The 24366-nt window shown below is 49.5% G+C and overlaps 1 protein-coding gene across 1 annotated transcript; it reads left to right on the plus strand.

The window, feature by feature from the left end:
• The first annotated feature begins 75 nt into the window (after window positions 1-75).
• GJA10 (gap junction protein alpha 10) lies at window positions 76-10666 on the plus strand. The gene is given in 7 exon segments (XM_037518753.1): window positions 76-85; window positions 5820-6175; window positions 6178-6229; window positions 6232-6611; window positions 6613-6639; window positions 6641-6808; window positions 10238-10666. Coding segments are annotated over 7 exon segments (1422 nt in total).
• The last annotated feature ends 13700 nt before the right edge of the window (window positions 10667-24366 follow it).

The following is a 24366-nucleotide window of genomic DNA, read 5'->3' on the forward strand; positions in this document are numbered from 1 at the left end:
AGGTACAGACCTTTGCTGCAGGTGTCCTCACAAATGTAATCAGTCTACCACAAAAGCCTTTTGGGTAAAGATTTGATGAAAGCAGGTAAGCACTGGCTAGATTGTGCTTTATTTTTTTTTTAAGATTTATTTATTTATGCATGCAAGAACTGGGGTACAGGCCAGAGGTGCGGGGGGGGTGAGAGGATTCACCAGAGACAGAGTGGGGAACAGAACAGGCAGATGGACCAAAGACACTGGTGAGGGGAGCAGTGGGCAGCAGGAGAGGTCTGCTGCACCATATGGGTTGTTCCCTGGCCAGCCAGGGATCAAACTTGTGCTGCAGTGGCTGTGGATTGCTTCATAGGATGCGTCTTAACCCCTTGTGCCACCAGGGAGGCCCTAGCTTGTGCTTTATTCACCCTTCCCCCACCAGACTCATAGGACTAGTGGATTTTGATCTAGGCCCTGGACTTTAGGAAATGTCTTATCAAATACCCTGATATCAAGGATTGCTTGGTAGATTACAAACTGAAATAATTAACTATAGTTTCATACACGGGGCTGACCACTTATAGGGGTTATTTCTTTCTTCTGAACCTGCAATATAGGTTGGAGGGTTGATTCTAAGCTCTTCCCCAATGCATGCTATGACTTGGAAGAGCTCATACTACTGTAAATGAGTATACAAGCCAAAGAAATATGAAAGAACTAAGATGCTATTGGTTTAAAAGAAAACGAACTGGATTACCTAACACCAGCAGAATATAAAATAAAGCCAATAAATTTTTAAAGAAAAAGGGGAAGATTTTAGCAATGTAATGCAAGAATAAGGGATAACGACCCAAGTAGAAATATAAAAGCATGTTTAGAATGAAGTACAATAGAGTAAAATAAAATGGATACAGCTGAAGAATGAATGAATTGTAAAATCAAATTAAAAATCTCCTAGAGGGCCTCCCTGGTGACACAGGGGGTTGAGCACCGCACTATGAAGCAATCACAGCCTCTGCAGCATGAGTTCAATCCCCAGCTGGCCAGGGAGCAACCCACATGGCGAAGCAGACCTCTCCTGTCTTGCCCGCTGCTCCCTGCAGCAGTATATTTCGGTCAGTCTTCCTGTTCTGTTCCTCACTCTGTCTTTTGATGAATTCTCTCACCCTCCCCCTACCCCCCGCACCTCTGGCCTGTACCCCAGTTCTTGTATGCACAAATAAATCTTTAAAAAAAACTTTGAGTATCAAAATATGTAAAGCAACTCTTAGCAAATCTAAAAACACATCAACACATTAGTAGTAGGCTACTTTAACACCCCATTTACATCAATGGACAGATCGACAAAATCAACAACCTTAAAATGAGGAATTAGATCAGTTGAGCTTAATTGACATAGTACACTATGCCTTATAAAAGCTAAGGATATGTTCTTGTTGCACTTGGAGCTTTCTTGAGAAAGACTATGTTGGATCACAAAATGTGTTATAAGTTCAAGAAGACTGAAATAATACCAAGTATCTTCTGAAATCAACCACAAAATGACAGGAAAAAACCTCAAATATGTGGAGACTAAACAGCATACAGGGGCCTCCCTGGTGGCGCAAAGGGTTAAGCACCGCACTATGAAGCAATCTGCAGCCTCTGCAGCACGAGTTTGATCCCAGCCAGCCAGGGAACAACCCACATGGGGTAACAGACCTCTCCTGGCTCGCCTGCTGCTCCCCTCAGCAGTGTATTTTCAGTAGTTCTGCCTGTTCTGCTCCCCACTCTGCCTCTAGTGAATCCTCTCACCCTCTGCATCTCTGGCCTATACCCCAGCTCTTGTATGCATAAATAAATCTTTTAAAATATAGAGAAAGAATCATAAGGTGCTGGTGTAACATCTTTATTGCAAACAAATTGGAAGATCTAGAAGAAATGGACAAATCTTTAGAGTCTTGAAATCTCCAAGATTGTATCAGGAAGAAACAAAAATTTGAAGAAAGGAATTCAAGCAAGAAAATTGAAACAGTAATTAAAAATCTCTCAAACAAAAGCCCAGGGCCAGTGGCTTCACTAGTGATTTCCACCAAACCTTCAAAGATCAATAACTATCCTCAAATTTCCCAAAAATTGAATAAGAGAACACTTCCAAGAACAATTTATGAGGTCAACATTACCTGATATCAAAAGCAACAAGGATATCACACACAACTACAGACCAATATCCATGATGAACATGGATACGGAAATCCTCAACAAAAGTTGCAAACTGAATTAAATAAAATAAAATCATACTCCATGACCTAATGGAATATATAGCATTGTTGCAAGGATGCTCAAATTAATGCCATTGACCAAAACAAAAGGAAAGGTGAGTATGATAATCTCAATAGTAATAAATCAGTGATCTAGTGAATGAGCTGGTTTTTTGAGTTCTGTGAAACATTCTTGCAATTACTTGAAGAGGGTGTTCTAGAAACTCTGATCTATAGCTAGTAGGTTAGGTCACAAGCACAGCTAATACTCTGGGCTTGTGTAGGGCACCTGAAGTCTGCGGAGGGCATCGTTTGAACCTCCAAATTAGCTGGTTGGTCAGAAGCTCAGGTGGCAACATCTGAAATGGAAGATGGGTTTGGAAAACTGAACACTTAACTTGTAGAATCTGACACTTCTGGTAGACAGTGTTAGAATATAGTTGAATTCTTGGACAGTCTGCTGGTGTCTGGAAATTGCTTGTTGGTGTGGGAAAGCCTCTACATACTCATTGGAATTGATGTCAGGTTACCCTAAATATCTTCTCTTGAGGCAACTACTGTTAGGAGTTTCTTGTGTGCTCATTTGAGTAATTCTACACATGAAGGTTTTGATGTTGATAAAATGTTTAAGGGTATTAGATGTTTGGCAGGTGAATTTAGAATTAAATGTCAAGGAGTTTCTTGGACATTGTACCCAAAATATACATATACACATTAATACATATGTTTTCAAGCTTTTTTTTTTTTTTTTTTTTTTTTTGGTGAGACCCTCGCCAGGGATTAAACTGGCGCTGCAGATAGCCTTGCAACCCAGCGCTCAACCACTGCGCCACCAGGGGAAGCCCCTGTTTTCAAGCTTTTTTTTAGTCAATTCTGACAATTTGTTCTGAGGCTGGAATAGTAGGTAGTGGAAACTTAATCTCACTTGCTTACCTTTTATTATCTTTTTTAAAAAACTATATACCAGGGGCCTCCCTGGTGGTGCAAGGGGTTAAGACGCAACCTATGAAACTATCCACAGCCACTGCATCATGAGTTCGAATCCCTGCCAGGGAAGTACCCCCATGGCACAGCAGACCTCTCCTGACTTGCCCGCTGCTCCCCTCAGCAATGTATTTTGGTCCATCTGCCTGTCCTGCTCTCCACTCTGGCTCTGGTGAATCCTCTCACCCCCCACATGTCTGGCCTGTACCCCAGCTCTTGTATGCAGAAATAAATCTTTAAAAAAACTATATATCAGAAAATAGGATAGGCAGGTGGCAAGTTATGAGCCATCAATAATTTTATGTACTTTCTATATTTTATATGGAGAAGAGTACACTTAGAAATGTACCTAGGAGCCATGTGGTTTTTTTTTTTTAAGATTTATTTTTATTTACTTAGGTGTACAAGAACTGGGGTGTAGGCTAGAGGTGTGGTGGGGAGCGGTGAGAGGATTCACTAGAGATAGAATGGGGAGCAGAACAGGCAGATCTGCTGAAATACACTGCTGAGGGGAGCAGCGGGCGAGACACGAGAGATCTGCTGCACCATGTGGGTCAGCTCCCTGGCCAGGGATCAAACTCAGGCCCAGTGGCTGGCAATAGCTTGATAGTGCTGAGACTTTAACCCCTGTGCCATCGGGGAGGCCCTAGGAGCCATGGTCTTAACCATCATTGGATTCTACTGATACTTGTGCTGTTAACTCCTCTAAGTAAGGAGCAGTTACTCTGGCAGTAAGATTATATACTTGAGAAATGGCAAATGTAAGATGTTACATATCTGGGCTGGTGATACCACAGTGGCTAGTAATAGCTTGATAGTGTTAAGACTTTAACCCCTTGTGCACCAGGGAGGTCCCAACTTTCATATTCTTTACAGAAAAATATTTTTTCCCCTCACCTATCTATTTCATCCTAACAGAACAAAATAGTCTACAGGCAAGCACAAACCCCTCTCAGTGGTTCTAAATTTGCTTGCTCTCTTTGTTTCTCCCTTTAGCATGGCATGATTTGCAAGAACACTTCAGGTTTATTGTCACGCCATTATAACTTGTTTGCATTTTGATGTGGCCAGTCTTCATCCCAAGCAGCTTTTGATGAAATTGAACATGACCCATTGATCTGTGAGCATAGATTGCCAGAGCAATCAATTGACTGAAAAACACTCAAGTGCAAATATTCCAAAAAAAGAAAATTCTCCCTGTTTCATTTTTCATTTCCAAATAGTATACACCAAGAGGCTCCCAGCATACTGTAAATTAGAAAAAATTTTACAAGAGCCTTGTAAACACTAAGGACATGTAGAATTTGGGGGGAAGACTAGGTTACATTCCATTTATTAAAATTACTGTGCTAATTCCGAACTGGGCTTCATAATCAGCTGATCAGAGTCTATATTTGCAACCACCAGCAGTTGTTTTTGTAATTAGTCATACATGGTCCAACTTTAAGGTTCTTTCAGCTCAGTTGTGATTTTCTGTGTGTGTGTCCACCAATAAGGTAAGGGGAAAATATGTGAACTCTATTTTTTTAAAAGATTTTATTTATTTTATACAAGAACTGGGGTACAGGTCAGAAGCGCAGGAGGGTGAGAGAATCCACGAGAGCCAGAGCAGGGAGCAGAACAGGCAGACGAACCAAAAACACTGCTGAAGGGAGCAGTGGGTGAGGCAGGAGAGGTCTGCCGTGCCATGTGGAGTTCCCCCTGGCCGGCGGGGAATGGAACCCGCACTGCGGAGGCTGTGGACAGCTTCACAGCGGGGCACTCAACTGCTGCGCCACCGGGGAGGCCCAACTATTTATTTTAAAATAAGATATATTTTAAAATAAAATATATCTTGGTGTCTCTTTATTTTAAAATAAGAAATTCTTATGAGGCAGGAAAATAAAATTAAGGAAAGAGCCACCAACTATATAAGAGATGCTGAATTAATATTCAATAATAAAATTCAGAATATTTTTAAGATATAGTCTTTCAATGGTAAAAAGTTATTTTGGGGAAACATAGGAATGCTTGTCTAAAGAATCTTGCTCTTGCATGTTAGTTTTCATGATTATATTTTCATGTAGCCTAGTTTCCTTGAATTGCTATGGTGATTTCCAAGCCTTGAAGAGATAGTGGCAGAAAGAAGTTTTAAATAGTTTAGGATTGCCAAATGGAGAATAAATTAATGAAATGAGTTGGCTTTCCCGCTTTCAGGGTTTTTATATAAAATTGAAGCTTTAATTTTTTAAATGCTGGAGGAATTCTTCTTTAATAAAGAATATTTTTTCCATGATTATTCCAATGATAGAGTCAAGGAACCAAAATTTGAAAGAAGACAATTCCATCTAATATTATTTATTGATACTTTCTTTTTTTTTAAAAAAAAAAAAAAGATGTTTATTTATGCATGCCAGAGCTAGGGTGAAGGCCAGAGGGGTAGGGGCACGAGAGAATTCACCAGAGACTGTGGGGAGCAAAACAGGCAGATCTACTGAAATACACTGCTGAGGGGAGCAGTGGGCAAGACAGAAGAGGTCTGCTGCACCATGTAGGTTGCTCCCTGGCTGGTCGGGAATCGAACTCATGCTGCAGTGGCCGGCGATAGCTTGATAGTGCTGTATTTAACACCTGCACCACCAGGGAGGTCCTGTGACTTACACACTTTGACCAGATCTGTGCTAGAAGTAGGGTTCATGAGTGGTCAATATATTCTTTGTGGATTTCAAATGCATTCCCTTTACAAATGCACTCAACCTCCTTGTCCCAATTCAGTGGATTTCTTTGTATCAAGGCTAACAGAGAAAACCATATTCATGATCTATATGCACAGCATTGCAGGCCTTTCTTTGCTCCTCAATGTACTAGAAATATTTCATCTGGGAATTAGGAAAATCATGAGGGCAGTTTATGAGAAATCTAGCAATGAGGGCACTGAGTCTGGAAAGTACCCTCCATTTCATTCTAAAAAATATTCAGTGGCCCAGCAGTGTAAGATTTTGTAAGATTTTGCTCTCCATTGCATGAAAGAACTTCTCTACTGCAAGCAAACAATAGCAAGCCATCCAAGTCAATATGCCAAAGTCCAAAACCCTCCGGCAAATCCCACAGCCCAAGCAACTTGAGGTGGACCCTTGTAGTAACAAAGAGTGGTCTGAGAAGGATCAGCACAGCGGACAGCTCCATGTCTACAGGCTACATCCCTGGGTTGCCGGTACTACAATTCAGCACGCTGGACAGCAACTATCAAGACCTCTTTTCTCTGGCCTATGGAATACAACCTTCCAGCCCTGGCTAGGTACAATGAAGGCTCCTGGACTCTGTTCATCCTATGCAACAGGAATCTGGGGGCAGTCTCAGGACCAGCAACCTTCAGAGGGCCTTCTCACAGATCTGCACCATCACTGCAGAGACAGCAATAGCAGTGTGAGGGAAGAGTGGGGTCTGGACAGACAGATTTCAACTCTGCCAGTCGCGAGGCTAGCTTTCTGTCCAAATTGCCTTTCGAAAAGCAGCAGCTGCACAATGACTCAGGAAGCTCAATTTATCAGAATAGCTCTTGCTTGGACTTTCTACACCAGAAAAATAGCCCCTCACTTCTGCCTTCAGCTGTTGGACACAGAACATCGATGGTAACATCTCCCCCCCCCCAAATAAATCACCTTGGTTCCCATGTTATAATCCATTTCAACTGTGACCACCTGCTCCAACTGGGTTATATCATCTTCTTCCATCGGATCGACTTTTCTCCTTTGCAACTGTTCCGACACTGCTCATTTTCACAACCATGATGGGGTTAGAGTGCTTGCACTGTGGGGGTCTTTTCTTCTTTTAAAGATTTATTAACTTAGTTATATATACAAGCACTAGAGTGTAGACCAGAGGTGTGGGGGAGTGGTGAGAGGATTCACCAGAGAGAGTGGGGAGCAGAACTGGCGGATCTACTGAAATACACGCGGGCAATGGCCTCCCTGGTGGCGCAAGGGGTTAAGACGCAACCTATGAAACTATCCCCGGCCAGGGAGCTGCCCAGATGGTGCAGCAGATCTCTCCTGATTCACCCGCTGCTCCCCACAGCAGTGTACTTCAGTCAATCTGCCTGTTCTGTTCCCCACTCTGTCTCTGGTAAATCCTCTCACCCCTTACATCTCTGGCCTGTACCCCCACTCTTTCATGCATAAATAATCTTTTTTTAAAAAAATACACGTGGGCAAGAAAGGAGAGGTCTGCTGTGCCAAATAGGTTGCTCCTGGCTGATGAGGGATTGAACTCTTGCTGCAGTGGCTGGCTGATAGCTTGAGAGCACTGTCTTTAACCCCTGCACCACAAGGGAGGCCCTCTGGGGGTCTTTTCTGTTTTGACTCGTTGGCTTAGGATTTCATGCTGCAATTTTGATTGATTGATTGATTGATTTCCCATTTCCCTCATGGCTGCTGATCAGTTTGTTTCCCCAGACTTAGGGGTGACTTCCTAGGTGGTGTTCAACCAAGGGGAAAATCAAATTACCATTTATACGGCAGATTATCAAATAACCATGACAAAAACAGGGCAGTGTTTCAGCTCTCATTTCACTCACCACCGCCCCCTTCCCCCACAATATACACACATAGGCCCTATTAACTTCGCTCACAATAACACGTTTTCGTTGTCGGGACTTTTGCTTTGGAGGTTCACTCTGCTTGAAGCGCCCACTTTGTCTCTTCATTCAGGCCATTATCCAATAATCACTCCTCAGAGAGACCCTCCCTAGATCACTCTATAATAGCATCCCCATAACCTCAATCTATTTTCCAGACCTTTCCTTCCTAATACCTGTTAGTCCCTGACATTTTTCCCTTTGTCCTGTCCGCTGTCCCCTTCCCTCTTAACCTCAGCAACCTCACTTGCTTCTTAGAGTCCAGTCGTTTTTCTAGGCATTTTACTTTGTTTTCTCACCTGCTATGTCAATGGCGGATATTTGTCTTTGTCATTCTCACTTGCTTTACTACAAAGTGTTAAAGGGCAGGGTGAGGACATGCTATGACCCCCAAACCTGCCCATTCTAAATAGGTTCTGCCATCAATTCATTAAGACAAGACATCCTCTACTATGTGAGACCTTTCATGGAAGGGAACTTTAATACAATTAGTGCAATTGTGCAACAACGAAAAGAGGAAGAATAAAATTTCCAAACTCAGCACCCAACGTTACCTGTCTCCTGGTGGGTAAAGGCCCAGCCCAACAGGTTTGGACCAAAGCAGGGCCACTGAAGCTCGAGAGCTGCCCCAAGTCAGAAAAAGGTCAAAAAGAGCCAGAACCTCACACCCTGGGTCCCAGGAGCAGGGGTTACTCCGTGAACGATCTGGCACCCTCTCTTCTGCTTCTGGGCTCGGCGTCCTTGTTTCCATGCCCTGTCTTCATGCTGGGAGGTGCGTGGGGTCTGCTCAGTGGCCTCACCTGCTAGCTTCTCCAGCTGCTGTCAATTGGGTCTGCCTGCTTGCTGCTGCATTTCAGGAGTCATGGAATGTTCTTTCTTGGACCATCTTACAGTGGTCAGGCTCCTCTCCTGCGGTTCATTTTATTCCTCCTCTAATAAGGATGTCAAAGAGTCTGCACATGTCTACAGCGATGGGGTCTGTAGGGGCAGGAAGGACACAGTGCAGGTTTCCTGATCCCATGCAGACAGGGTAAAGGAGGAGTCAGGGTCCTCAGTGGTTTTTGCAGGTTTTTTATTGGGGTTCACAAGGCACATGGCAGGCAGGGGTGCTGGAGGGCTGGGAGGCTGGCAGTCCTCCCAGCCCCCAGCAAATCTTCACTCTATTTGGGCTCTCTGGCGTTCTCTGCTTCTGCTTCGGGCTTCTTCTCTTTCGGCTTCTTCTGCTTCTCTTGCTTCTCTCTCGGCGTCTCTTTCGGCTTCTCTTTTGGCTGCTGCTGGCGTCTCCATGACGCCGCCCTTAAAAGCCCAGTCTTAGCCCAGGTGAATCCCATCTACCTATGCCCACACCCTACTCCAGGTGTCCGCCATCAGGCATGCATTCAGGACCGCAAGGATCCATCATCTCTCCTGATGGCGGGAGGGCAGAAAAGCCTGACATTTTTCCTTACCCTACAGGGTCTCTCTCTGAGAAGTGACTAAGGGGCTCCTTTGCTCGCTGCGTATTGGGGTCCATATGCAGGCAAGTTTAATCCACATTATTGGATGCAGCTAGAGCTTGATGATTTTCATTGCTTGTAATATCCCACCTCACACAAAGTAATTTTCACATTCTAGTCTTGCTACACATAAGGGGAAAGGTTAGAAAGAGTACATTTCTTTACTTCTGTGGTGGAACTACATTCTGTGGTGGAACTACATTCTCTCTGGGGGTTTTTATTCTACTCTCATCATCTCAAACGGTAACATAAGTATTTTCTACATCATTAAAAACTTCAGCATTATTGTATCTAACGGCTACATTTCTTTATGTAGATGCTGATTTAAGTAGTCCCTGGATGCTTCATTTAGATAGCTTCCCATCACTTGTTACCATAAAGAAAGTGCTGGTGAACATGTTTACACAAAGATTTTGATCTACACGTCAAAGCATTTCCCTAGATCGTTTCCCAAAAACAGATCGCCTATTTCTATTTAAAATAAAAGTATTTTAAATTCAAGGATGTCCGCAGGAGGGTGGCGTGAATTTATTTCTCAGGAATGAACGAGAATACCTGTTTCATGCCATCCTTACGGCATTTCCATCTCTCTAGCCTTGTTCTTTTTTTTTTTAATTTTATTTTTATGTTCCCCATACAATTGCGACCCCCTTATTTTGACCCCAATCCCTCCCCTCCCCGCCCCCTACTCCCCATAGAGAGTCTCTTATTCATAGTTATTTGTTGATTTTGATATTTTCTTTCTTATAGATATTCATTTTCCTGGTCCCTTATTTAAGTTTTCTAGATTCCTGCTACGAGTGAGACCATCCGGTATTTTTCTTTTCCTTTCTGGCTTATTTCGCTGAGCATGATCCCTTCCAGCACCATCCATGTTGCTGCAAATTGCATGTGTTTATCTTTTTTGAATGTCTAGCCTTGTTCTAAAGCCTTTGGGCACCGCGCTGCTCGCCCGCCCGCCTCTGCTGCCCCGCCCTGCCCGGGCCTCAGAACTTACATTTATTCTCCGCGTTTGTCCCGTGACTCCTCGCCGCCAGGGCCGCGCTCTGCCGCTTTTCTCCAAGGCCACCCCAAGGCCCTTTCAGGTCGCTCCCACCCTCTCATTCCCCAGTACTTCATCCACCACCGACCACGTCCTTCATTACTCTGCACCTCACCCCGTCACTTCGCTCCTCCGGCCCTTCCGCGCCTCGTCTGCGCTCCCCGCACATTTCCCCGCTCTTTACCCCGCCCATGCGCCCTGCGGGCGGCCTCCTCAGGCAGCTTTCTCCCCAATCCCCCCGCCCACCGGGACGCGCCCCGCCCCCCCATCTTCCGGGCCCTACCTGCTCGCCCTGGACGCTGTAAGCCCCCCTTGAACGCTTAGCCTGAGGCGAGCCGGGAGAGGGTCCTGGGGTAACGCGGGAAACTACACGCGAATAGCGCCGTCTTGTGGACGCGAGTGGTACCGTGGGAAAATCGCAGCCCCAGCCATTAGGCGCCAAGGAAATGGCCGGGTGGGGAGGGTGTGGAGGGTGTGGAGGAATGGAGAATGCCGCTGGGAGGGTAAGGGGGAAAAGGATGTCCTACAGCTAATTCCATACAGGCTTTGTGGACTCCACCCCCACCCCAGGCCAAAGCCAAAGACACTGGGAACTCCAAATCCCATCACCACCAAAGGGAAGGTGGCTGGGACCTGAGGGTGGGGTTAAGCAGCCAAGTGAGTATAAAGACAGACACGTGGGCTTTGGGGGGGGGGGGTCCCCCATTTTGGCTCTCCGCCAGCTCGCAGCGTCCGGCCAGCTCGGAGAGTGCTTTTTGGGTTTCCAGGTCGGCGGATCGGGTAGGACGCACTTTATTTCCCTATTTTCTCCCTGAGTTGTACATTTTCCTTGTTTCCTTTTCCCTTGTAAATAAACCTTTTATTAACCTTTTGTGTGTGCCTGTAGTGGAGTATTCATAAGTCCCTTGTAAGCACGCGGGTGAGGACCCACGGCCAGGCAACCCGTTCAATATAGGGGCTGCCCTATAACAGGAGGGCTGCAAGGATGCGGGAAGAACGCTGTGTAACGATGGCAGCATCGGATGGGCAAGTTAGAAGGGGTAAATCTGCGGAAAGTGCAGAGAAAGACAAAAAGGGAAAGGAGCGAGGTAAACTGGGTAAGTGCAGAATGATGAAGGACGTAGTAGATGGTGAATGGAAAGCAGAGAAATTGTTAGGGGGAAAGGATGTCCTGAGCTAACTCCATGCAGGCTTTGTGGACTCCACTCCCACCCCAGACCAAAGCCATCAAGACACTGGGAAAGACAAATCCCGTCACCACCAAAGGGAAGGTGGCTGGGACCTGAGGGTGGAGTTAAGCTGTCAGGGTTGGTATTAAACCAGACACGTGGGCCTTGGGGCGCTCTCTTGGCCTCCTGGCTCTTAGCTCTCCGCCAGCTCTCAGCGTGCCATTGGGATTCTAGGTCTGCGGAACTTGTAGGGCGCATTTAAGCCTTTATCTCCCTCTTTTCTCCCTGAGTTGTACATGTCCTCATTTCCCCTTCCCTTATGAATAAACCTTTTATTAACCTTTTGTGTGTGCCTGCAGTGGAGTATTAATAAGTCCCTTTCTAAATGCAGGGGTGAGGACCCACAGTCAGGCAACCCGTTTTATGTTGGGGTTGCCCTGTAACAGAATGAGGAGGAGGAGGAAGGAAAGGGCCTTGGGGTGGCCGTGGAGAAAAGCGACGGAGCGCGGCCCTGGTGGCTAGGAGTAATGGGACAAATGCGGAGAATAAATGTAAGTTCTGAGGCCCGGGCAGGGCGGGGCAAGCAGAGGCGGGCGTGCGAGCAGCGCAGTGCCCAAAGGCTTTAAGAACAAGGCTAGAGAGATGGAAATGCCGTAAGGATGGCATGAAACAGGTACTCTCGTTCATTCCTGAGAAAATAAATTCACGCCACCCTCCTGCGGACATCCTTGAATTTAAAATACTTTTATTAAATAGAAATAGGCGATCTGTTTTTGGGAAACGATCTAGGGAAATGCTTTGACGTGTCGATCAAAATCTTTGTGTAAACATGTTCACCAGCACTTTATGGTAACAAGTGATGGGAAGCTATCTAAATGAAGCATCCAGGGACTGCTTAAATCAGCATCTACATAAAGAAATGTAACCGTTAGATACAATAATGCTGAAGTTTTTAATGATGTAGAAAATACTTTTTACCGTTTGAGATGATGAGAGTAGAATAAAAACCCCCAGAGAGAATGTAGTTCCACCACAGAAGGAAAATAGTAAAGAAATGTACTCTTTCTAACCCTTCCCCTTATGTGTAGCAAGATTAGAATGTGAAAATTACTTTGCGTGAGGTAGGATATTACAAGCAATGAAAATCATCAAGCTCTAGCTGCATCCAATAATGTGGATTAAACTTGCCTGCATATGGACCCCAATACACAGAGGGCAAAGGAGCCCTTTAGTCACTTCTCAGAGAGAGATCCCATCGCTGTAGACATGAGCAGACTCTTTGACATCCTTATTAGAGGAGAAATAAAATGAACCGCAGGAGAGGAGCCTGACCGCTGTAAGATGGTCCAAGAAAGAACATTCCATGACTCCTGAAATGCAGCAGCAAGCAGGCAGACCCAATTGACAGCAGCTGGAGAAGCTAGCAGGTGAGGCCACTGAGCAGACCCCACACACCTCCCAGCATGAAGACAGGGCATGGAAACAAGGACACCGAGCCCAGAAGCAGAGGAGGGGGTGCCAGATCGTTCACGGAGGGACCCCTGCCCCCGGGACCCAGGGTGTGAGGTTCTGGCTCTTTTTGACCTTTTTCTGATTTGGGGCAGCTCTCGAGCTACAGTGGTCCTGCTTTGGTCCAAACCTGTTGGGCTGGGCCAGCCTGGAGGTCGGCCCCAGCCCAGCCCTGTTGCCCAGGAGGTCGACATTCAAGCTGGCCCCAGCCAGCATGGAGGCTGAGGAGGTCGACCTGTAGTCCGACCTCAGCCCAGCCTGGATGATGAGGAGTTTGAACACAGCCGAACCCCAGCCCAAACTGGGTCCAGTAGTTCACCTTAAAGGCCAACTACAGCCCATTCTGAAAACTAAATAGGTTGATATTCAGACCGCCAAAGCCCAGACTTGAGGCTGAGGAGGTCCACCAGGAGGCTGGCCCCAGCGTAGCCAGAAGCTGAGGCGGACGACCTGGATACCGGACCCAGCCCAGCCTGGGAGCTGCGGAGGTCAACCTGCAGGGCGGCCCCAGCCCACCTGTAGGCTTAAGAGGTAGACCTGCAGATCGGCCAGCCAGCCTGGGGGCTGAGGAGGTCGAACTGCAGGCTGGCCCCAGCCCAGCCTGGTGGGGTGAGGAGATCGACCTGTAGGCTGGCCCCAGCCCAGACTGGGGTCTGAGGAGTTCGACAAGAAGGCCGGCTCCAGCTCAGCCTAGAGGCTGAGGATGTCCATCTGCAGCCTGGCTCCAAAAGGGTGGAGTCTGCGGATGTTTACCTGTAGTCCGGCCCCAGGCAAGCCTGGGTGCTGAGGAGGTCGACCAGCAGGCCAGTACCAGCCCAGCCTGGGGGTTTAAGAAGTCAACAGGCAGGCGGGCCCCAGCCCAGCCTGGATGCTGAGGAGGTCACCTGCAGGACGGCCCCAGACAAGCCTGGGGGCTTAAGACGTCGGCCTGCAGGCCGGCCCAGCCCATCCTGGGGGCTGAGGAGTTCTACCTGCAGGCTTGCCCCAGCCCAGCCAAGAGGCTGTTTAGGTCGACCTGCAGCCCAGCCCCAGAAGGATAGAGGCTGAGGATGTTTACCTGTAGTCCAGCACCAACCTAGCCTGGGAGCTGAGGAGGTCGACGTGCAGGAAGGCCCAGCCCAACCTGGGGCCTGAGGAGGTCGACCCACAGACAGAACTGAGCCCAGCCTGGGGGCTGAGGAGGTTGACCTGCAGGACGGCCCAGCCCAGCCTTGGGCTTAAGAGGTCAACCTGCAGTCCTGCCCAGCCCAGCCTGGGGGTTGAGGAGGTCGAGGTGCATGCCGTCCCAGGCCAACCTGGGGGCTGAGGTGGTTGACCCCCAGGCCGGCCCCACATGCCTGGGGACTGAGGAGGTCGACCTGCAGGCTGTCCCCAACCCAGCCTGGGGCTGACGAGTTCCACATGCAGGCAGAGCCCAGCCCAGCCTGGGGACTGAGGAAGTCGACCTGCAGGCCGGCCCAGCCCAACATGTGGGATGAGGAGGTTGACTTGCAGGCCAGTCCCAGCCCAGCCTGGGGGCTTAAGAGGTCGACCTGCAGGCTGCTCCCATGCCGACTGGGGGCTGAGGAGGTCAACCTGCAGGCTGGCCCTAGCCCAGCCCTGGGGGCTTAAGAGGTTGACCTGCAGGCCGGCCCAGCCCATCCTGGGGGCTGAGGAGGTCTACCTGCAGGCTGGCCCAGCCCAGCCTGGAGGCTGATTAGTTCCACCTGCAGCCCAGCCCCAACAGGGAGGAGGCTGCGGATGTTTACCTGCATTCTGGTGCCAGCCCAGCCTGGGGGCCGAGAAGGTCGGCCTGCAGGCCTGCCCCAGCTCAGCCTGGGAGCTGAGGAGGTTGCTTGCAGGACAGCCCCAGCCAAGCCTGGGGGCTGAGGAGGTCGACCTGCAGGCTGGCTCCAGCCCAGCCTGCGGGCTTAAGAGGTTGACCTGCAGGCTGGCCCCAGCCCAACATGGGGGCTGAGGAAGTCAACCTGCAGGCCGGCCCCAGCCTAGACTGGAGGCTGAGAATGTCCACCTGCAGTCCAGCCCCAACAGGGTGGAGGCTGCGGATGTTTACCTGCAGTCCGGCCCCAGCCAGCCTGGGGGCTGAGGAGGTCAACCTACAGGACGGCCCCAGGCCAGCCTGGGGGCTTAAGAGGTAGAGCTGCAGGCTGGCCCAGGCCAACCTGGGGACTGAGGAGGTCGACCTGCAAGGCGGCCACTGCCCAGCCTGGGACGTGAGGAAGTCGAAATGCAGGCCGGCCCCTGACCACCCTGGAGGCTGAGGAGGTCCACCTGAGGCCCGGCCCAAAAAGGTGGAGGCTGAGGATGTCCACCTGCAGCCTGGCCCCAACAGGGTGGAGTCTGCCGATGTTTACCTGCAGGCCGGCCCCAGCCCAGCCTCGGGGCTGAAGAGGTCGACCTACAGGATGGCCCCAGGCTAGCCTGGGTGCTGAGGAGGTCGACATGCAGGCAGAACTCAGCCCAGCCTGGGGGCTGAGGAGGTCGACCTGCAGGCTGGCCCCAACAGGTTGGTGGCTTTGGATGTTTATGGGCAATCTGGCCCCAGCCCAACCTGGTGGCTGAGGAGGTGACATGCAGGCCTGCCCCCGAGTAGCCTGGGGGCTTAAGAGGTCAACCTACAGGACTGCCCCAGCACAGCCTGCGGGCTGAGGAGGTCGACATGCATGCAGAACCCAGCCCATCCTGGGAGCTGAGGAGGTCGACCGGCAGTCCCGCCCTAGTCAGGCCTGGATGCTAAGTAGTATGATCAGAGCCGAACTCCAGCCCAATCTCAGGTCCAGAAGTTTGCCTTAAAGGCTGCCTCAGGGCTTTTGAAAACAAAATAGGTTGACATTCAGACCACCATCGGGCTGACTTGAGGCTGAGGAGGAAGAACTGCAGGCCAGCCCCAGCAGCCTGGATGCTGAGGAGGTTGAACTGCCGGCCATCCCAGCAGCCTGGAGGTTGAGGAGGTCGACCTGCAGGCTAGCACCAGGCCAGCCTGGGGGCTTAAGAGGTCAACCTGCAGGCCGGCCCAGCCCAATCTGGGGGCTGAGGAGGTCGCCCTGCAGGCCGGCCCCATGCAAGCCTGTGGGAAGAGGAGGTGAACATGCAGGCCGGCCCCAGCCCAGCCTGGGGGCTGAGGAGGTCGACCTGTAGGCTGGCCCCAACCCAGCCTGGAGGCTGAGGATGCCCACCTGCAGCCCGGCCCCAACAGGGTGGAGGCTGCAGAAGTTTACCGGCAGTCCAGCCCCAGCTCAACCTGGGGGCTGAGGAGGTGGACATGCAGGCCTGCCCCAGAGCAGCCTGGGGGCTTAAGAGGTCGACCTGCAGGCCAGCCCCAGCCCAGCCAGGGGGTTGAGGAGGTGGACATGCAGGCCTGCCCCAGAGCAGCCTGGGGGCTTAAAAGGTCGAGCTGCAGGCCGGCCCAGGCCAACCTGGGGGCTGAGGAGGTCAATCTGCAGGCCGGCCACTGCCCAGCCTGGGGCGTGAGGAAGTCGAAATGTAGGGCATCCCCTGACCACCCTGGAGGCTGAGGAGGTCCACCTGAGGCCCGGCTCCAACAAGGTGGAGGCTGAGGATGTTTACCTGTAGTCCGGCCCCGCCCAGCTTGGGGGCTGAGGAGGTCGACCTGCAGGCCTGCCCAATCAAGCCTGGGGGCTGAGGAGGTGACCTTCAGGATGGCCCCAGGCAAGCCTGTGGGAGGAGGAGGTGAACATGCTGGCCGGCCCCGGTCCAGCCTGGGGGCTGAGGAGGTCAACCTGCAGGATGGCCCCAGGCCAGCCTGGGGGCTGAGGAGGTCGACCTGCAGGCCATCCCCAACCCAGCCTTGGGGCTGATGAGGTCAACCTGTAGGCCGGCCCCAGCCCAGCCTGGGGGCTGAGGAGGTCGACCTGCAGCCCGGCCCCAACAGGGTGGAGGCTGTGGATTTTTACCTGCAGTCCGGCCCCAGCCCAACCTGGGGGTTGAGGAGGTGGACATGCAGGCCTGCCCCAGAGCAGCCTGGGGGCTTAAGAGGTCAACCTACAGGACGGCCCCAGCACAGCCTGGGGGCTGAGGAGGTTGACATGCATGTAGACCCCAGCCCATCCTGGGAGCAGAGGAGGTCTACCTGCAGGCTGGCCCCATCCCAGCTTGGGGGGGGGGTGTGTGTGTGTGTCTTAGGAGGTCGACCTGCAGGCTGGCCCCAGCCCGGCCTGGGTACATTCTCAGAGGTGGCATTAGCGACCATTACTGGGTGAGAACTAGTTCTTGGAGACTGAGGAAACAGTTATTCTCTTGCATTAAAGCATAGCTGTGTATACATATAGTGCATCAACAGATAATTATCTGTGATATTAAAATTTCATGGGGGTTGGCGAGTAGGCACAACATGTCAAGGACAATAATGAAGAAAAAGGTTACAAAACAGTACTACTATCTTTGCCAGTTTATTTTCTGTACCACTTTCATCATGTCTTATATTGCCTAGAAACGTTCAACAGCTCCCCACCACCAACTGTAGAAAGGCAGAATTCCTTGTTCTGTTGTTTAAAGTTTTTCATATTTTGACCCCAACCATCTTTCCAAACTTGTGTCCACTCCTTTCTCCATGAGGTCACCCTCCCTCGTCGACTCCGACCACAGCCCCTGCTTTTCCCCCTTCACTCTGGCCGGTCCCAGGCCTTCCCTGTAAAAATCCATTCAAGGTTTCAAGACCCAGATGAACCCCACCTCTGGACTGAACACTTCCCTCTTCAATCCAGTGGAAGGTGCTTCTCACTCTCCTCCCTTCCGGGTCTGTCTTACGGGTACCAGGTGGTAGTTGGAAACTGATTACTCTGTGCCTCATCATCTGATTGAGATCTCTCCTCCAATACAATGCAGGTCTCTAGGGGAACGTAGGGGATGTATGTCCCTCTCTATGGAGAGGTGTGCTTTTATAATTGGCTCTGGTCATTTTTTGGTAATTGATTTGATTATTTCTAATTTAAGAAAAAACCCAAGTATGTATATCATAAAAGGGCACCATAGGAGACCTTGATGATGGGTGAAGGATACATTCATGTGCTTTTTTTCAAAGACAATTATCTTCCTCATGTAGGTAAGGGATACTCTCACCATCAAGGAGAACAGAGTGTAGCAGACATGGACAGAACATTCACAGGAGCCACCATTTGTGTGTTTTCTCTTTTCCTTTATAAGAGAAACGATCATAACAGTGAAACTGGAGTTGTTGTTTAGAGCCAAGTCAAATTTAGAGTTCATAAAAGTCAAGAAGTAGCAGACAACAGTTGATTCTGAGGATTATCTCTACGGAGCGTGATAAATCTCAGTTTAGGAAGAAAATACATGTTTAGCAAATCACTGTCTTTAAGATGGTATTAATGGCATAGGACTCTCCTAGAATGAGTGAAAGGATTAAACAAGAAAACATGACACATTAAAGTGACCAGCATATACTTATTACTCGAAAAGTCATTTGTCATGGCCACAGTGAGCCCAGCTGCTTTGAAACCTGGAATTCCAGATGCTTCATCCTCTAGAATCCTTCCCTCCTCTCATTTCTGTGTCTTCCTGGCCAGGTGGCATCCACATGATTATATAGGAACTCAGGCTCTTGTTTTGGTGATTCTGTCCTCTGTGTTCATGGAGTCGCCTGCATCCAGCCAAAGGATGGGGACAGAGAAGACAGGAGGAGTTGGGGTGACTTATGCCCTGTTCCCATTCGGGTGGTAAGAACTGTTCAGCCTCCAGCTCTGAGGGATCCCAGCAAACATGATGTCATTGGTCATCCCCAGAGAACATGTGTTTGGAGAGTTCTGGTCATTCTGCCGTGGTTTTAGTCCTTTACTCTGTTATTTTACCTCCTAAACTTTCAGTTATTTTAATTCTTTCACTTAGTAGTGCTACTGAGTTATGCTGTTCCTCCTCTGGTCATCTCTACTGGCATCTTTATTGTTCTTTGACATGGCTCTGGTTATTCCCAGAGGTTTTTTTCCTCCTCATAACTGAATTTAGTCTTAACACCCAAGTAATTGATGATGCTTCTGACATCAGAGGGTTGGCGCCCAGAAGTCAGCCCATGGCTGCACTTCCACAAAAGTAGAAATCTGTATTTTGCTGCCACCAACTTTCTTGTTGACTGTGGAATCTCTGCTCACATTATCAGGATTTGAGCTCTAGGATGAGACAGAAAATGAAAGTGTGCTGTCTGGCAGGACACTGAGGATGACTATTTACATGGGGCAAGTTGATTTGGAACACAACACAGGAATTTCATTCTATTCTGTCCTATATTTTTTTTTAGGTTTGTGTTTTGGTAAAGACAATGAACTAGGCAGGGGGAGGATCTTTCAGTCATTTCAAATCTTGCTTTATGAAATGGCAAGACTCCATCATTTTGCTTTTTCTTTCCGTTGGTATGTACAACTTTCAGAGCTCTTGTATTTGAAAGCTGGAAGGGCCTGGACTTTGGATTAGTGTCTTATTTTCACTTTTTTCTTTTTAAATCAAAGCAATATAAAGCTTGTTGATTAAATAGAATATATTTATAATTTTAAAAGTTAAAAAAAAAGGCAAAATGGGGCCTCCCTGGTGGTGCAAGGAGTTAAGACGCAACCTATGAAGCTGTCTGCAGCCTCTGCAGCACGAGTTCAATCCCCGGCCAGGGAACTACCCACATGGTGCAGCAGACCTCTCCTGTCTCACCTGCTGCTCCCCTCAGCAGTGTGTTTCAGTCAATCTGCCTGTTCTTTTCCCCTCTGGTGAATCTTCTCACCACCATCTCCCTCCCCACCCCCCTGCCTCTGTCTTGTACCCCTGATCTTGTATGCATAAATAAAATTTTTTTAAAAAGATTTATTTATTTATACAAGCACTGGATACAGTCAGAAGCGCGGGAGGGTGAGAGAATTCACCAGAGCCAGAGCAGGGAGCAGAGCAGGCAGAAGGACTGAAGTACACTGCTGAGGGGAGCAGCGGGTGGCAGGAGAGGTCTGCGTGCCATGGGGGACCCTCCTCCGGTGGCCAGCGAGCAGCCGGTGATCGAACCGGTGCTGCAGAGGCTGCGGGCAGCTTCGCAACCCAGAGCTCAACTGCTGCGCCACCGGGGAGGCCCAATAAATAAATCTTTTTTAAAAAAAGGCAAAATGTGTTAGTCTGGATTTACAAAGGAGCAGGAGCCTAGGTTCGGGTGAGAAGCCCAAACCCCATCACTAAGATCAAGGAGGTGAACTTGACATTCACTCCAAATGAATATGCTCTGCCCATGCCTGCTTGACAGGCAGGAAGGCCATGTTTTCAACCTCAAAAGTAGTTTTTCTATGACCACAATGGAATAATTAACTTTAAAAATAATTTGACCAGTTTCTTTTCACCTGCCCAGGACTAGGGATGTGAGTACACCAGTGAGTTGTTTATTAGCTGGAGTCGACTGCTTCTGATCCTAAGAGAGGGCTGTGCACATTCTAGGAAATTTGAACAGTAGAATAAAATAAAATTGAGACAGGGCAAGCTAGGGTTATTAGGCAGTTTTAGGGACAGTGCAGGAGGGGACCTCTGAAGAATTTAGGGAGGCTTCAGAGATAAGGACAACCAAAGAAATATAACCAATTCCATTAGGAAAAACAAACATGCCAGGACCAAGGACAACATTGTTAATGCTGGTCCTGGTTTCCTTCAGGTGGTAAAGGGAGGCGGAGATTGGAGAAATGGAGAGTGGTTTAATTTATGGTCACATTAGAAGGGCAGCTGTTTAACTTCAATGCAGGGATGCCCATCCAGAAGACTGGGCCATAAATTTAAAGATGCAACAAATGGGGAAAGAGAAAGCTGTTAGATAAGGAATGTGAAAATCCCCACTCAGTAGCAAATTAAGTGAGACAGCCGAGAACTAACCAATCACAGAGAGACTGGTGAAGTTTTAGAATAATGAGGGAAAAAGGTATATATTCCCTGAAACACAATTCCACTTTGGCTTCCTTGCCCCTCCCAGGCCTGGTTCCCTGGCCTGGGAGTCCCACTTTATTTCTGTTCTTTTTCTCCTCAATAAACTTTTTCTTTTTCTAAACAAACTGCCTCTTCTCGCTTGCTTGCCTGAGCGTCTGCGAAGTTCCTGCTGCGGCTTCCTGAGACACCAACCCGTGGGGGGCCTAGCGGCTGGGGCTCAGCACTGCCCTGCAGCCTGGAATCCGTTCCTGGCTGGGAGACTAGGCCTGACAATTCCGGTATCAAAATGACCAATGGTCTCGATAATTTTTCATCCAAAGAGAAATACTTTTAAAAGTTAGGTGACTTTCTTCTGGGTAACTTCCATTATTTGGAATTGTGAACTACAACAGCCGTGTATAAGGTCAGGTCATATACATGTAGAGTTTAAGAATCTCAAAATGAACTCCCATGAACTGGGAGAAGAAACATACCATCACATAGCAACAACTTCTTCTCTGAGTTCGCACCAATAGGTGACAGTTTCCATAGTTACTTCCCACTTTCTTCACAAGTTATCACATAATGATGTATAATGAAATGTATCATTAAAACATGGTTTTCATTTTGTCTGGTATTTAAATTAGAAGTCAATCCTATTATGTTCATTTTCTATCTAGACTCTTTCACTCAACAAAATGCGGGCAAGATGATCCACAGGATGGGCCTGTAGCTAGAGTCTCATGTTGTCACTGCTGCATATTATTCCACTTGACGTCAAGTTATTTCTCCATTCTATTCCATATGCACACTAGGTGATCTTTTTTTTTTTTTTTGGTTTTAAAATATATAATTATTTGAGCTACATAAAACAAAAAGACCATATTCCATTCACACTAGATGACTTCATTCATATTTTCTACATGCTGGAATAACACTATCCCAAGAGTTTTACATTCCACTGAACACTGTAACATTTGATCCATCTATGAGATCTACTGGACTATATCCTGGGGTTTTCATTGAGATGGTTTCCAATCATTTGTTCCTGTAAAGAAAGTGCTGGGGAACGTTTTCACGAATCAAGATTTTTATGTGGTCAAAGTCACTTCCCAAACACTGAATGACCACTTCTATTATTGCCTAGATTCTCAATTCCCAGCCGCCTGCAGAGGGGTGGTAGGCATGGACGCTCTCAGGAATGAGCGAGAGCCCAGGAGTCAGCTCTTCCTCGCGCTACTTTGCTCCATCCAAGCGCCCTCCTCAAGGCTTTGACACACATCTCTCTCCCCCACGCACCCCAGTTCCGGTCCCTGACCCCAGTCTCCTCTCCCCGCTCCCCTCTTGCCTCCCTGCTGGGCCTGCTGACGCCCCTCGACCCTGGGAGCCTCTGTGCTCTGCGCCCTCCCTGCCGGCCTCCACTGAGCTGGACTCGGGTCCCTCCCTTCTCCGCCAGCTTCCCGGGAGGGGTCGAGGGTGGAGATCAGGGCCCGCGGGGGGGGGGGGGGGGGGGGGGGCACCGCCCCTTCGAGCCCTCCTCCCCGCCCCCCAGCCTGGCGGGGACACCTGCGGCCACGGGAAAGGGCCGAGGGGCGGGGCGCAGCGCCACCTGGTGGTGGCGGAGGGGCGGTGCGGCCTGAAAGGAGAGGAAGGCGGGCGGGGAAGGGCTGAGCGGGGCCGGGGAGCCGAGCGCGGGGGACACACCGCACACGAGAACCGGCCCGGACCCCAACTACTGCGCACGGTATCAGGGGTGGGATCCACCTAGATGCCCCATTTCCAGGACCCACCCCTATGCCCAGTGCTAGGTGGTCCCACAGGGCTTGAAGGTAAATTGGAAAGTAAGTGGCGGGCCCTGTGCCCCCGAGGGGCGAGGTCCTGCGAGGCCTGGCCGGGCCCAGCGCGGTCTGGGGCGGGTCTGGGGCGGGTCTGGGCCCTCACTGACCCGAGATGCGGGACGTCCCACGCGCGATCTCGCGGGCCTGGACACCCGTCAGCATCAAACTAGAAATCAGCTATGAAAAGAGCAAGGAACCCCCACTATACATGGAAACGGAGCAAGATGCAACTGAGAGACTCGCCGGAAAACTCGCCGCATGTCGCTGAAAGGGGAGCTCAGGTGAAACTGTAACAGGGTGGTCCCCAGGAAAGGGGGAGGTTCCAGGTTCCCCTTTCCTGGGGACCACCCTGTTACAAAACCTTTCCCGGAGTGAACCCAAGGACCCCGCACTAACTCGAACCACAACAGAAACTATCAGACTGCTCTAGGGGGTCTGGGGCACTATCAGGGGCACAAACCATCCACCCACAAAGATGAGCCCCTCCCTGAAGATAAAACCTAACGCTTCCCCCACAATGGGGCAGCTTTCTGTCTGCCCACCTGTGACTGTGCGGTGCTTCATTTCACCTACTCTCTCCCTCTGCAGGGCAACAGCCTTTCTGCCTGCCCACAAGACAGTAACCCTGGCTCACAAGAGCTGGAGGTGGGGGTAGAAGGGATTAGCATAGCCATTGACACAGCTATGGAAACCAAGATCCTTAGGCCCAATACCTAGATTACAAAGCATAACACCCAAGCAGGTATCAGGCTGCTATAGGGAGTGTCTAGAGCACAGGCCCAAGGGTAAAGATATGGAGATTGAGCCCAAGAGACCCCAAAGGTAAAGATATGGAGATTGAGGGCCTCCCTGGTGGCGCAAGGGGTTGAGCACAGCACTGTGAAGCAATCTACAGCCTCTGCAGCATGAGTTCTATCCCTGGCCAGGCAGCAACCCACATGGCGAGGCTGACCTCTCCTGTCCCGCCCGCTGCTCCCCTCAGCAGTGTATTTCAATCTGCCTGTTATGTTCCCCACTCAGTCTCTGGTGAATCCTCTCACCGCCGCCGCCCCCCACCCCCAATCTCTGGCCTGTGCCCCAGCTCTTATAGGCATGGGTAAATAAATCTTAAAAAAAAAAAATATGGAGATCGAGCCCATTGTAGAATCTCCGGTCTTTCAGATTCTGCATAGTGATCCAAAATCAGCAACTAACCGGAAGGCTCACAAAGAGTGAGCCCCTCCCTAACAGAAACCACTGTATCAGTGTGGTCTCTGCACTGGCTGGTGGCTGCACTCTGCCCACCTGCATAGTTCTTTTCACCAACCCTTTCCCTCTGCAGGGCAGAGCCTCCCTGCCTGCCCATGCCCTGTACCATGCAGGGGCTTCTCTTCCTGACCTCTCTCAGCAGAGGCAGCTCTCCTCAAGACCGCCTGCCTGTAACCATGCAGGCATCTTAGCACACCTGTCCCTTTCGGGGCAGGTCTTCTGCCCGCTTGTGTATAGGCAAGTGTGTTTTGCTTCTCTGTCCCTTTCCCTAATAAACCTGCCTGTTAAATATAACTAACGGCTTCGTCTCACGCAGAAACTCACCTGGGAAACTTGCCGCGTGCAGCTGAAAGGAGAGCTCTGTT

The sequence above is a fragment of the Talpa occidentalis genome, unplaced genomic scaffold, assembly GCF_014898055.3.
Source record: "Talpa occidentalis isolate TD23 unplaced genomic scaffold, MPIMG_talOcc4v2.1 talOcc4.2, whole genome shotgun sequence".
NCBI classification, from domain to species: domain Eukaryota; kingdom Metazoa; phylum Chordata; class Mammalia; order Eulipotyphla; family Talpidae; genus Talpa; species Talpa occidentalis.